At 34.3% G+C, this 13,458-nt stretch overlaps 1 protein-coding gene across 1 annotated transcript in view; it reads left to right on the forward strand.

Annotated features, from left to right (window-relative positions):
• The window catches only part of PSMD14 (proteasome 26S subunit, non-ATPase 14), an 82,991-nt gene that overhangs the window by 6,866 nt on the left and 62,667 nt on the right, over nucleotides 1-13,458 (forward strand). Inside the window, exon 3 of the mRNA XM_081051785.1 lies at nucleotides 1,528-1,579. Coding sequence (XP_080907911.1) covers nucleotides 1,532-1,579 — 48 coding nt within the window. The 5' untranslated portion in view covers nucleotides 1,528-1,531. The remainder of the gene's footprint in view (nucleotides 1-1,527; nucleotides 1,580-13,458) is intronic.

Consider the following 13,458-nt stretch of genomic DNA (forward strand, 5'->3'; position numbering starts at 1 on the left):
TGGACTATCAAGTTTTCTTACGTGCCTTTTCATTTTTTAAAATGAGTTTATCCGTTGAAGCTCCTAAAGTTGTTGAGTGTAAGCCAGATACAAAAGTATATGATTTCATTTATTCTTTATAAGATTCAGAAATCTAATCTATGCTGTTAGAATTTGGTATTCTACTTTTGCAGGGTGGTAGAGACTGGGAAGTGTGCATGAGAGGTGTTCTTAGGTGCTGATAATGTCCTTTTTCTTCATCTAGGTGCGGGTTATGGGGGTGTGTTCACTTTGTGAAGATTCTATGGCTGTATCATTTATGTACTTTTCTATATTTAGATTTGAATAAAGTTTGCAATGTTAATGTTGCTAAATATTCAAGGATTAAATTGGTAACAGGATTCAACAAACATGATTAGGCAGTAATGTAATGATCATACAAGTACATTATTGAGTTTTACTTTGTATAGCACTTCTAACTATTAAAACAACATGGACAAATGACTAAACTAAGCTGTTAATATTTAACTTAGAATTTATTTGTAGTATTACCATTTTCTAAAGCATATACTTAGAAAGAAGAATACTTTTAAGGTATAGCAGCAAGTAGAAAAAAATGCTTCTCATGTTTAAAGTATTTAGTTGTACTGGATATTAATTCTTATAATCTGATTACTCCTTTTTATATATTGGAGGTCATATTAGTACCTTTTCTATTTCTTTCCTTTGATTTCTTCTGTGAATTTTTCAGGTGTATAAGAATGTCTTCTGTAGTTATTCCAGACATAAAAAACCAAATCAGATTGATATTTCAAAGTTAATCCTCTCTGTATTAACTCTTAAAATTATAATTGAGAACATAGCTGAATTTCCTTAGTAAAAAAGGAAACATCTGAAATAACACATCCACAGCATCCGAAATAACACAAAACATCTGCATAGGTTCTAGAGCACTATCATAATGCACTTAATGTTTATAATATTTCTTTTAGTATAATGAGTTCATTTTTAAAAAGCCTTTGATGCTAATTCAGAGATCCATAATCTGCTCACAATGTCTTTTGCATGTAGTTTTGATGATAACTGACAAGCTGTAAGTTAATTAGCGCAGAACTTACTAATGAGGATGTTAAAATTTAATTTAAAAGTGAGGATTTTTATTTGTACACTCTGGACAAATTGAAGGAAATTCAATCATACATATGATAAGCATTTCAGGCACTTTTTCCTCATTCAAGTACTTTATTAGCTAAAAATAAGAAAATAAATTAACTTAATGATAGAAAAGTTTTGAAAGTATGCTAAGATTGCTTGTCTTTAAAACTAGGGATATCCCAAAACCAAAGCAGTAAAATAAGGTCTGTTAATTAGCATGGAAGACAGCTTCTTGAATTAATATGTGGTGTTAATTAACAGGAAGTCTGATGTTGTGTTGTAATTACCACCAATATTTTTGACATACTGAGTGACTGAAGGTGAATTATACAGATAGCAATTGAGTAAACACTTTTGTGCTTAGGAACGTTTTCCTTTGTTTCTGTTTTCTAGAAATATGGACAGACTTCTTAGACTTGGAGGCGGTATGCCTGGACTGGGTCAGGTTAGTATGTAGAGTTTCAATATTTCTTTGTGTGTAAATTGCAAGCCTTTCTCTATCCAAAGAGAAAGAAATCACTCCCAAGAAAATCACCTCATAGATAACCTTATGGTAAGAAGCTTACCTTATTGCTGGTTGCTGTATTGCAACACTAAATAACATTATCTTAATTTAATTTTGTCCTGGGAGTAAGAATTTTCGCTATTTGCTTTGATTTAAAATTTGGGGATATTTAGTAAAAAAAGGCATTAAAACTATCTTATTTCTGGGTTTACAACGTAGACTTTAGAAATAACACATGAAAAAGTAACCATGGCATCCTTTTGGGAAGATACAGAAAACTGACCCATAAAATGTTTGTATGTACCATCCTAACACTGATAAATTCCTGCTAGTAATTAAGATATGAATGAATTAATAAGTAATATCTGTTTCTTTAAATTTGGTATATATGGTTTCTTTTACATTCTTATTAAAATTAAATGAGTTTTCAGTTGTTTTAATATAATTTATCTTGTTCCATGCTGTTGTTGGGCAAATGGACTCTATAGATTTGCCTTAGGATACTCTTATCTGCTTTCTGTTAAAGAAGAAATTTCTGCCTCTTTTGAGTTCTGTACTGATTATCTTTATAGTCCTCCATTAACAAAAGAGATGACTGTCTGTCGTTCCTTTCCTGAGACTTACGTAATGCATTATTTTATGACCAAATTTTGAGAATATTTTTAGTATATGTGCTGCCGAAGCGAGCACAATTTTGAGAATATTTTTATAACCCACCTTTAGAATCCGTTTAGTTACCAACTTTCCATCATTCCCATATCACTATCAATGACTTTGTCTTCCTTCAATCAAAGTAGTCTGTATTTTGTGTAAGAAACAGATTTGCTTTAGATTTCATGAAATTTTCAGTGGTTTAGAGGCACTTTTACAATAATTATTTCATTAGGTCTTTCATGGTTTATGACTAATACATTTTTTTAGAAAGTGGAAATCATTTTGTGCTTCTATATTGCATCCTTGTATCCTTCAGTTATTTTTTGTTTACTTTTGTTAGTTTTGAATGTTCTCATGTTCCTGTACTGTCATCCCGTTTCTTCATGATTCTTCAGTTTTGTAAAATGTAATCCATGTTCTTAAGAGGCCTGAGCATCTCTGGACTTGACTCTTTCACAGATGCTGTCATACTTTTGTAAACTTTCTATATAGTGTCTAGAATTTCCCTAACTTATTCTGAAAATAGCAATAACAATGGTAAGGCATATATGCAAGTGTCTGAAGTGAGCTGAGCTGATATGTAGATATTGCAGATTTACCTGCAAAGTAGGTAAGGGTGTTACCTTAGAATTCTTAAGGGAAGTGGCATCAAATTTAAATACTGAAATAACTTTCCTTAAGCATTAGGGGCAATAAATTATATATCCATGCTGGGAAATTGCTGGACATGAAATGATGGTTTTACTGACCACAAATTCAGTTACATCATATCTCAGTGACCACTTGGCGTTAAGTGGAAAACTAGGTGTTGGTTCAGTAACCTTGCTTTGGTTTGTAACAATTTAATCAGCTTCTGTGTCCTCAGTTTGTATTCTTATTTGAACTTAAAAATATGTTACTTGAGAATTTGTCATTTCATGTGTGTGTTTCATCTTCCCAATTAGGTCAGATGACAAACTTTTAAGGGAATCATTTGTGGATTCTTATTTCTGTGATATCTCCTTTATCAAACGCTAGGGGTTCAATGATTACATTTTTGACCTAGGACTTTGTTTTACTTTTGTTCTAGACTAACTTGACATCTACGTATGATGTTACTTCTGCAACATGAAATGTTAAGTGTGTTATCTTTTAATAAACAGGAATAAAATGTTAAGTGTATTATTTACTTTTAATAAGAAGTCAAAGATCTTTGGATTCATAATATCTACTTTTGCCATTAGGTAATGCATAGTAGCCAATAAAAGTAGAAAAGGTGACATAAGTTGTTTTATCTTCCCAAAATCGGTGTTACTGTCTTACCATTTAATGGAAAGGGAAAGATTTCATCATAAATAGTTTTCCACAAAACTTGCTGGTAAATTTGCAGAGGCCCTTTTAAAACATGGAAATGAGAGCAAAATAGGGTTCTCCATCCATTCAAAGGACTCTGCTTTCTCTGAATACAAGTAACCTTTCTCTTTTCCATGGCTAATTCTTCCGTGTATTCTCTGATCCCATCACTTCTTTTGAAACCTTGCTCATCTCCATTGACCCCCTTCTCTGCCTACAAAGATGTTTAAGTCTCCTGTATCCAAAAAATAACAAAACTTAATTGCATCCCTCCATTAAACCTTTTCTTCCATTTATTTCTAGAATTCCTGAAATAATAGCTTATACTCACAAGTTCTAGTTCCTTACCTCCACTGACTCTCCTGAGATTATATTCTGGCCTCTTCCATTACTGTACTGTAATTGCTCAAATTGCCAAGTCTATTTGCCTACTTTTCATTCTCTTCTAACTGAACTTCAGTATTCCACACTGTTTACAATGTCTTTCTTAAAACTTTCTCTTCCATTAGCTTTGTCATGGTACTTCCCCCTAGTTCTTCATTATGGTTGTCCATACCTCCAAAATAACTTCATTTAAAGTTTTATTTTTTTTAATATTACATTTTTAAATGTTAATACTTGGACAGTGGTATGCTAAAATCATTAACTTTGTGCAGTTTCCTACCTCAGTATGACTTATCAGTAGTTTGACGCTGAAAAATGTTTTGTTAGAACTATTAGAATTTGTAAACAGCTTTACATTTCAAATGTGTTTTTTTAATTTACTTTGCTAAAATGCTTACAAACTTGAAATTACTAAAAAGATGTGAGATGATTGTATTAAAAGCATTTACTGCTATAATTTGACTACCTGATTGTCCTTACCCCCACCGAGGTCTGGACAACTAAACTATTTCCAAAGGTAGTGAAGGTAAAACCCAAGAGACAGGCATAGCCAAAACATAGTCCCCAGTCTCTAAAAGTTTTAGTTGAAGTCTCTGGGTCCAATTTAGCTTTAGAAACAAAGTAAGCTTAAGAGGCAATGAAACTTAAGTAAAATGTGAGTGACATCTATCTTGTCTTGTATTGAATTTGTTAGGCCAATATTTTGAGTTTCTGTGTATCTGGTGTTATGCTATAGGGAATACCAAGGTAAACAAGAACATCTTAATCTAGGGGCCTTACATTCTAGGAGATACGTGGCAATTCTGTCTGGCTCGTATTAACTACTTTGAATGAGTGAATACTAGTGCTCATTATAAATGTGATTTGTAATATAGTGTGTGTAGTGTTTAATTTTTTCCACAAAAAGGGAAAAATGGGCCTGAATTAATGTGATGTTTGGGGTAAATTTTGGAATATATACCAAGACATACTCAGAAAGGCTGGGGAATAGGCGATGTGAGGGGAAATAATGGGGAGAGAAGCTGGTAAAAGAGTTTGGAGTAGATTATGAAACGTGTTGAATGCCACTCTTAGTGATTTTTACTTTTTATCATATAGACATTGCAGTTTCGTGAAGATTTTTTTTTTCTTTTTAGCAGAGTTGTGAGATAACTCAGTTTGTGTTTTTGAAAATTCTAGTGGTAGTTTGGGAAATAAGTAGATGGGAAGAGATTAAATGCAAAGTCATCAATGATATGAAATATTTCTGACTTTATGTTCTAGGCACATTGTAGGATTATACTTTTCCATTATTTTTGAAGTTAGCCTGACCATGATTTTGCTTTGACTAATGGAATGTGAGTTAGAAATTAACAGGTCACTTTTAGGTGGAAACTTTGATAATCAGTGTGTGAATTGCCTACCCTGATTATCAAGGACGCATGGAGATGGAACCTTCATAGCTAGGACCCTGAGAGAGAATGACATACAACTTGCAAGTCAGAAGTCCTGTGATTTTTGGGTGAAATGCCCTGATCTTTTTGTTCTCTAGTTTTTGTTCTGAGAAACCTGGTGTAGGCCAAACTAAACGCATACACAGGCCCGCGTTAACTGTAAGTGATCAGTTCTATCTCTGATACAGACCTCAGTAATTTCCAGATGCAAAAATAAGGGAAAATACTGTATGTAGATGAGTAATCAGAGTAATCAGGCTTTCTGAAAGGGGTGAGATATAAGGTATATTTTGAAGGATTATTTCAGGTGGCTAGACTTAAAATAATTTCATGAATTGGATATGGTCTATTTTGTTATAACTCATGAATTCATACAGTATATAGATTTTGTATATATAACTTACCATTATTTTGGTTTCCTATTGTAGGTCTTGGAGTAGAAATGTTCTTTGAATTATTTGTCTTTTAGGTTTTGGTCTACTGTTTTATAGAAAAGATTAATTTAACATAGCAATGAGGGAAATCACTGGAATAAATGAAGAAATAATACCGTTTTTATGGATGAGGCATCTTAATATCACATTCCAATTCTCTTCAATTAGTCATAAATTCAGTGTAGTTCCAATAAAAATACCAACCAGAATGTTCATGGAATTAGAAAACTGATTCTAAAATTGATATAGGAGAAAACAACCCAAGAATAGCAAAGAAATTCTTAGAAAGGAAAATGAAACTTGCTCTACCAAATATCAAAATATATGTTAATGCTGTATGACTCAAAGAGTTTTATATTGGTATAGATCAGTATAGTCAAATAGAAAGCCTAGAAATAGATATGTGCATGTATGGGAACTTTGTAATAATTGATGGTCTTAAAAATTAGTGGGGAAGGAGAGGCCTGTTCATTAAATGATGCCGAAAAGCTATTAGCTCTCCCCTATTTTGGGGGGAGAGCTAATATTAGATTCTTCTCTTATTCCATACACGTAAGTGCATATACTAAATGAAGACCTAACAGTAGAAATCAAAGTTTATAATTTTGGAGGACATACCCATTAGGATGGCTGTTAATTAGAAAGACAAAACAAAACAAAACAAAAACAACTGTTGGTGAGGGTAGACCCCTGTGTATTGCTGGTAGAAATGTAAAATTGGGTGACCTCTACAGAAAACATAGAATTACCATACGATCCAGCAATTCCATTACTGGGGATATACCTTGGGAATTAAAAGACTCAGGTATGTGTACACAGTGTTCATAGCAGCATTGTTCACAATAGCCAAAAGGTGGAAGCAACTTGTGTTCATTGATATGTGAATGGATAAACAAAATGTGGTGTATACATACTATGGATATTATGAGCCTTAAACAGGAAGCAAATTCTGACACATGCTATAACATGGATGAATCTGGCAGACATTATGTTAAGTGAGGTAATAAGCAAGTCACAAAAGGACAAAATATTGTATGATTCACTTACATGAGGTACTAGAGAAGTCGTATTCATAGAGACAGAAAGAAAGTAGGATGATGGTTGTCAGGGATTGGGGGCTGTAGTGGAGTGAAGAGTTAGTTTTTACTGGGTACAGTTTCATTTTGGGAAATGAAAAGTTTCTGGAGATGGATAGTGGTGATGGTTGCACGACAATGTGCATATATTCAATGCCACTGAACTGTATAGTTAAAAATGGCTAAAATTACCAATTTTATGTTAATGTATAGTCTACCACAATAAAAAATTCAATTATATCTTTAAAATGAGATTAATAATATCTACCTTAGGTGGTTCTCATAAGGATAAAATAAACTTAGATGTGAACATGTCGGACACACAGTAGATAACTGCAAAAAATGTTTTTTGGAAGAAAATTTTATGTCCTTATGACTTCAAAATAGGAAAGCATAACTCAAAAGAGAAGATTGATAATTTTAGTACCTCAATACATTACTAACTCTTGTCCCAATAGACAGTAGAAGCAAACTTAAAATGACACACAATAGAGGGAGAGAAGGTAATTTGCAACACATTTGTCTACAACATATTTAACAGAACCCTAAGTCAGTAAGACAATAAAGATAACCTTATAGAAAAAAAAACAAAACATGAAATGGAAATTTGTAGAATAAGAATTGCCAACAAGCATATGAAAAGATACTCAATCTCACTGTATATCAGGGAAATTAAAATTAAAACAAGTATTAGCTCTTTCTTTTTTTAACAGAAGTCTGTTGCACTAAGTGTTAACGAAGATTTTAGGAAGCAAAAATTCTCATGTAAGCTTTTTTCCTTAGGGTGGATTGGTGTGGGGTGTGGGTGTTTGAATTGATTAAGGATTGTATCTCAGTGCTTAGAGCATTACCTGGCAAATAGAAGATCATAAATATATGTTGAATGAACAAACTGTGGAATATAAATGGTTAAAATCACTTGGAAAGCAATTTGACAATCTCTAGCAAAGGTGAAAATGCCCTGACTTCTATGACTCAGCAATTCCGTGTATGTGTTCACTTTAAAGAAACTCTTAACACATGTGTATCAGGACACATGTTTAATATTCTTTACTACATTGGTTGGATCATTGACAAATGCAGAATACTTAAACATCTATCTGGCAAAATGTATCATGATGGAACACTAAGCAGCAGTTAAAATGAACTAGATTCTGTATATCAGTATGCATATAGACCTTATAAACATATTAAGAGGAAAATTCAGGTTGTAAAGTGTTATATGCAGTATGAAAGCATTAGCATTAATTTAAAAAACATAAAATAGCACTTTTTTGAAGGGTACGTAACTCTTGAATAAAAGCACTGTCCAGTAGAACTTTCTACAATGGTGAAAATGTTCTATATCTCCACTGATAGAGTGGCCACTGGCCACATGTGGCTTTTTTTTTTTTTTTTGACATGTGGCTTTTAAGCCCTTGAAATGTGATTGGAGCAACTGAAGAACCCAGTTGTAAGTTTTATTTAATTTTAATTTTGATAAATTTAAATTTAATAGACACATGTAGCTGTTGAGTCCATGCGAAGTGCCTAGTATGACCACAGAACTGAATTTTTAGTTTTACTTAAATTTGTGTAGTCACATGTAGCTGTGGCTTTTGTCTTGTACAGCACAGGCCTAGTAACCCACACCAAATTCATGAGCGTGGAGGGAGCCTGAAGGAACTTCTACTCTTACGTGATATTCTCTGTTTTCAGTAAACAAACTAAAACAAACGAACAAGTCAGTATAACATTAAATAATGTTAAATATTTTCCTTTAGTACTTTTGTTTAAAAACCACCAAATAAAACAAAATCAGAAATTCCTTTTATTGTTTAGTGCTTGTTCTCATGCCTTCCTTAAGCATTCTATAGTCTCCCTCAGTCTTGGAGTTGAAGAGGACAACACACTAGAGAGGCTGCCAGAGCAGAGATCACGTAGGGCCTCGTACACGAGTCTCCTCTGAGTGCATTGGAAAATCGTGAGAGATTTTTGAGCAAAGGAATTATGTTTATCAGACTCAACATTTTTAAAGAACCTGGATACCCTGGATTGATGTGAGAAGGCAAGAATGGAAGCAGAGACAAGAAGCTACTACAACACTGTTTTTAAATTACAGATTTTGGTGTTTATTTTTATTGTATATTTACCGGCTAGAGAGATTCTGATGGGTCTTGAGCCAACATGGATTAATGTGTATAATGAATCTTTATACCTGTCACATTTCAAATAAAACCATTTATTTACCACTGGGCAGCAGCATGAAAATGAGCAGGCTTTTACAAAAGGCTTTTTATGAGTTCTCTTTATGTTCCTTGAGCTCTGTAACCTGTCTGTATTGACAGTTTTTATATGCTATTGGATGCTTCTGGTTACCATTTTTTCCCTTTGGTTCTTTGAGTAGATATCCTGATGTGATCCTCTGAACACGTACAAAGACCTTCCTAAACATTGGTATATTAATTTATATTAAAGGCCATTTTTCTTCCTGGTAGGAAGTATGGAAGAGTCAAGAAATTTTAATTGTTTTACTTCTGTGCTTAACTACAGATAGTGATTTTGCTTTAGAAACAAAGCAAAATACAATTTGCCTTTAAAAGTATAGTTTCTAATCATTGTGTTCATGTATTGAGCTGTTGTTTCTTTTGCAGAAAATTAAAGAGGTGAGGTCAAAAGCAAGCTAATTACAGCATACGCTTTCTAGTTGTCATTGTAGCGTTGTTCTTAATAGATATTAAAACCCATGAAAAATATGCTCCTGAGAGATCTCAAATCAACTCTTGAGAGTTCTCAAATAAGTAAAGGGGAAACAGATTCCTGGTGGTGCATTCTAGTTAATCTGTGTCGTTCTGTTTGAACATTCTAGTTGTGACTGGTCTTTCAAGGAGAAAGGTCTTTGATATTTGTGATTGTTAAATTTCAATTTTGATATGAAATTACCCTAAATAATTTTGTTTGAATTCTTTAGAACATAAGGGGAGCAGTGACATATTTTCAGTTACAGTGAAATTGTCTTCCAAAATTAATACATTCTGATGAAATAGGAAATCAAAATTATGAGGGAAAATGAAACATTAAGATTTTAAATTTGAAGTCAAGGATATGATGGATATATGACAGCTGATACCGTTTTTGATAGAAAAGGATATATGGGATGAGAAACGAGAAGGTACTTCTGTCTAATATAGGAAATTAAGATATTATAGTAAAATCTCAGTGTTCCAAATGTATAGGGATGTTATGATCATATCACTTCAATCTATGTCTTTTCCATGCTCTTGTTTTACATGTTTGGTTTACTGGTTACATTACTCATTTGATATACATTGATCTTTGGGTTTCCTGTCTTAAACCTGTATAACATAACTTCTAATTTTTCAGTTCATATTATCATTTGGACAGTTCTGTAGATATCATATTCATTTAAAATCTGGGCAGACATGAGCAGCGTCTCCCACAATATACATTCAAGGTGGTTCTTTGTGGGATGTTGTCTGGGTTGTGTGCCCTGGAAGGTGGCCACCTGAGCAGGACAGTGGTTTCCGCTGGACAGCCTCCCTATGCTGCTTTTCAAACTGTCTCCAGTGATTTCACAGGCTCTTCCCTCCAGGAGACTGAATGCCACGTGTGTTGGGCACAGTGTGTGTGTGTGTGTGGGGGGGGGGTCTTAGGGACAATAAAGAGTAAATTAATAATTATGGTAGTTATACTTTTTTCTTACTCGTTGTATATACATTTCTCCTCCTTTTACTCGATTGCATTCCTACCTGCCTGTGGTAGCTCTCTGTTAATTAGTTCTTTATTCCCTAGTGTTGTAAACACCAGAGACTGAGAATTGGAAGCAAAATGCTTATCAGAAGTAGAGAGTAAACTGACACAACCTTGTTTTGGAGAAGCAACCCTCTGTTTTATTGAAAAGGTGTTTTGTTTTGTTTTTAATTTCATGGGAATCTATTTCACTTCCTAGCAGAATAAATTTTTTGTTACCATTATATAACTGTTGCTATAGGGAAATAATTTTGATTTTACTTTAGTATTCATCTGGTTGCATAGTTTCTGGCTACTGTTTCTTTCACATTTGCTGGTTCTGGTTACTATACACATTTCCCAATTTCTATTTTGTAGACTAAATGAGATCTTAGAATATTTTATAACTCATTCTTTCTATAAGGCTCTTTCTTGGGGGCTATGAGAATTTTAGTAATATAGGGAGATAGCCAGATACTCTGAATAGGGGATGCAATTATGTATCAGTGAGATCTAGAGCAAATGTATGTATCCGTAAAAAGAATCCACATATTTTGACAATTTTATCAGGATTCCCTTCTAGAATTTATGGAGGTGGGGTGGAGGAGGGGATGAGAGCCAAATGGACTAATGCTGAGTGCCTCCCATGTTTTGATGGGAGAGGTGGTCTGTGTATTTAATCTCCTCATTTAGTCCTCACAACAATCCTTCATGGGTAGGGATAATTATTTCCATATTGTAGGGTCGAGTCACAAAACTAACAAGAAGTAGAGCTAGAGTTGGAACACAAGTCTTTCTAATGCCAAAGCCTATTTTTCATCAACACCATTTCCTCAGATTATAGTGTTGTCACTGGCTACTTGCTTTATAAATTTAAAAACCTTATATAGTGTGGAAATTTTTAACGCAAAATGTAGGTGAAGAGTAAGATGCTTTCTTTTTAAACTTCAGGAAACATAAAATATTTGAGAGGGTTTTTCTTTATTCTGACGTGTAATACTTGGTCCATATTTTAAGAATATTTAAGGAATGAGTCAATACTTCATTTTATTCCCCATGATAATGTATATCTTGACATATTGATAAAGGTAGAAGATAAACATAGTACAACTTTTTAATGAAGGTTTACATTTCTTACTCCTTTTAATTTATAAAACATTTCCTTTACTATTCAGAAACTGATTAGTGCTCTGCCAAAATATGTTGTTCCACTAAAAAAATTATTTTGGGAAAGAGACTTCTCTTATTAAGCTAATCTGAATGACCAATCTTGTTGTACCTTGACTTGTAATAATGGAAGAAGAGGTACAGAGAGCTGTTTTATTTGAATAATAGACTTGCCAATTAGCCATCAAGTGCTTCCATCTGTGAAATTGTTGATCAGATGGGTTAGCTGGGATGTTTCCAGACTAGGGCATCATAAATGGCACTTGAAAACTGTCACTTTGATGATGAGGTTTCAAGTATTACACTGCTCGATGCTGTAGAACCTTTATTTCCTTTTGCAGTACCATGTTTTTTCAGAACATACTGATCCCACTTATGAATTCTGTGGCATCAAGAGAACTTGGGAGACCTGCCACTGATGTAAAGTTCTGTTTAATCTGCTGCTCTGGCCTGTGCTGAGATGAAACCAGAGTGTTAACAGCTTCTTTCATGGCTTTCCCAGTAATGTTTGGTTGTCTGACTGGCACAGGCAGGTGATGCGATTGCCTGTGGGCCACAGAGCTGGCACACATGGGCAAGTTTCTTTGCACTTTCCCGTTTAATATAAACTCATTTTCAAATGTCTCATTCCCTTCAATAAACGTATGGTAGTCTAAGGCCACACGGAAGAGATTTCTACATGTAGCAATTGTGCGAAATGAATTTAACACATGCCCTGTATGTTTTTAAGGATGTAAATTACTGGTCATTATTACATTTTAAAATTTGTTTACTCATAACTTGAAAATAAAAATTTCTGGAAATCATTGTCATGTTCTTCCTCACTGTGCCACAGCTTCCTTCTTGGGTCTTACATTATGTAGGACATTTTCTTTAGTAAGTAGACCTCCTTGAATGATTGTGGATATGATTAGGTATTGGAGTCCCTGGATGAGAGTCCTATCTGATAGGACTGTACTGTGCTTTTGTTTCCCAGCAAACCCAAATTCCTGAAATTTGGGCAGGCTTCCTGGTCACTAGTCTGTGCCCTTGTCACTTTGTAGACACCAGCTTGGCCTTCTGTCTGCCCGGCGCAGACTTCTGAGCTGCCCAAACTCACTGAAAGGCAGTATGTACGGGGCGACAGTGAAAGGCGCTGCTGTGGAGCCAGACTAGATCCAAACAGTGGCTGAGATCCCTGAAGCGGGAACCGAGAATGAGAATGCAGTGTTCATGGGCAGGAAAGCGGGTCGTTGGGGATTCTGTTCCTATTCATTTTTCTTCCAGGGTAGATTTTCATGTGTTAGCATCATCCCCAGATCCTTCCACCTCCCAGAGCTGACCATCTTCCAGAGAGAAAAGTACCTGTTCAAATGTTTTATTGTTTCTTTATTTTATAATACCTGACTACTGTGCCTTTTTTGTTCTCAAAGCTTTGGCTGTTCCCTCTCCAAGGCAAAAATGCCCAATTGGTTAAGTAACAGGTTTCCATTTTATAGATGAGGACATTGAGGCTTATAGCAGTTAAGTAACTTCTTCAGTGTATTAATAACATTTGAAGAAAAATGTGATTTCAGAGCAGAACTGAAAGACTGTTGCTTTTAAGTGCTCTTCTGTAGAGCATAAAACGG

Source organism: Rhinolophus hipposideros (assembly GCF_964194185.1).
Source record: "Rhinolophus hipposideros genome assembly, chromosome: 6".
In the NCBI taxonomy this organism is placed as follows: Eukaryota; Metazoa; Chordata; class Mammalia; order Chiroptera; family Rhinolophidae; genus Rhinolophus; species Rhinolophus hipposideros.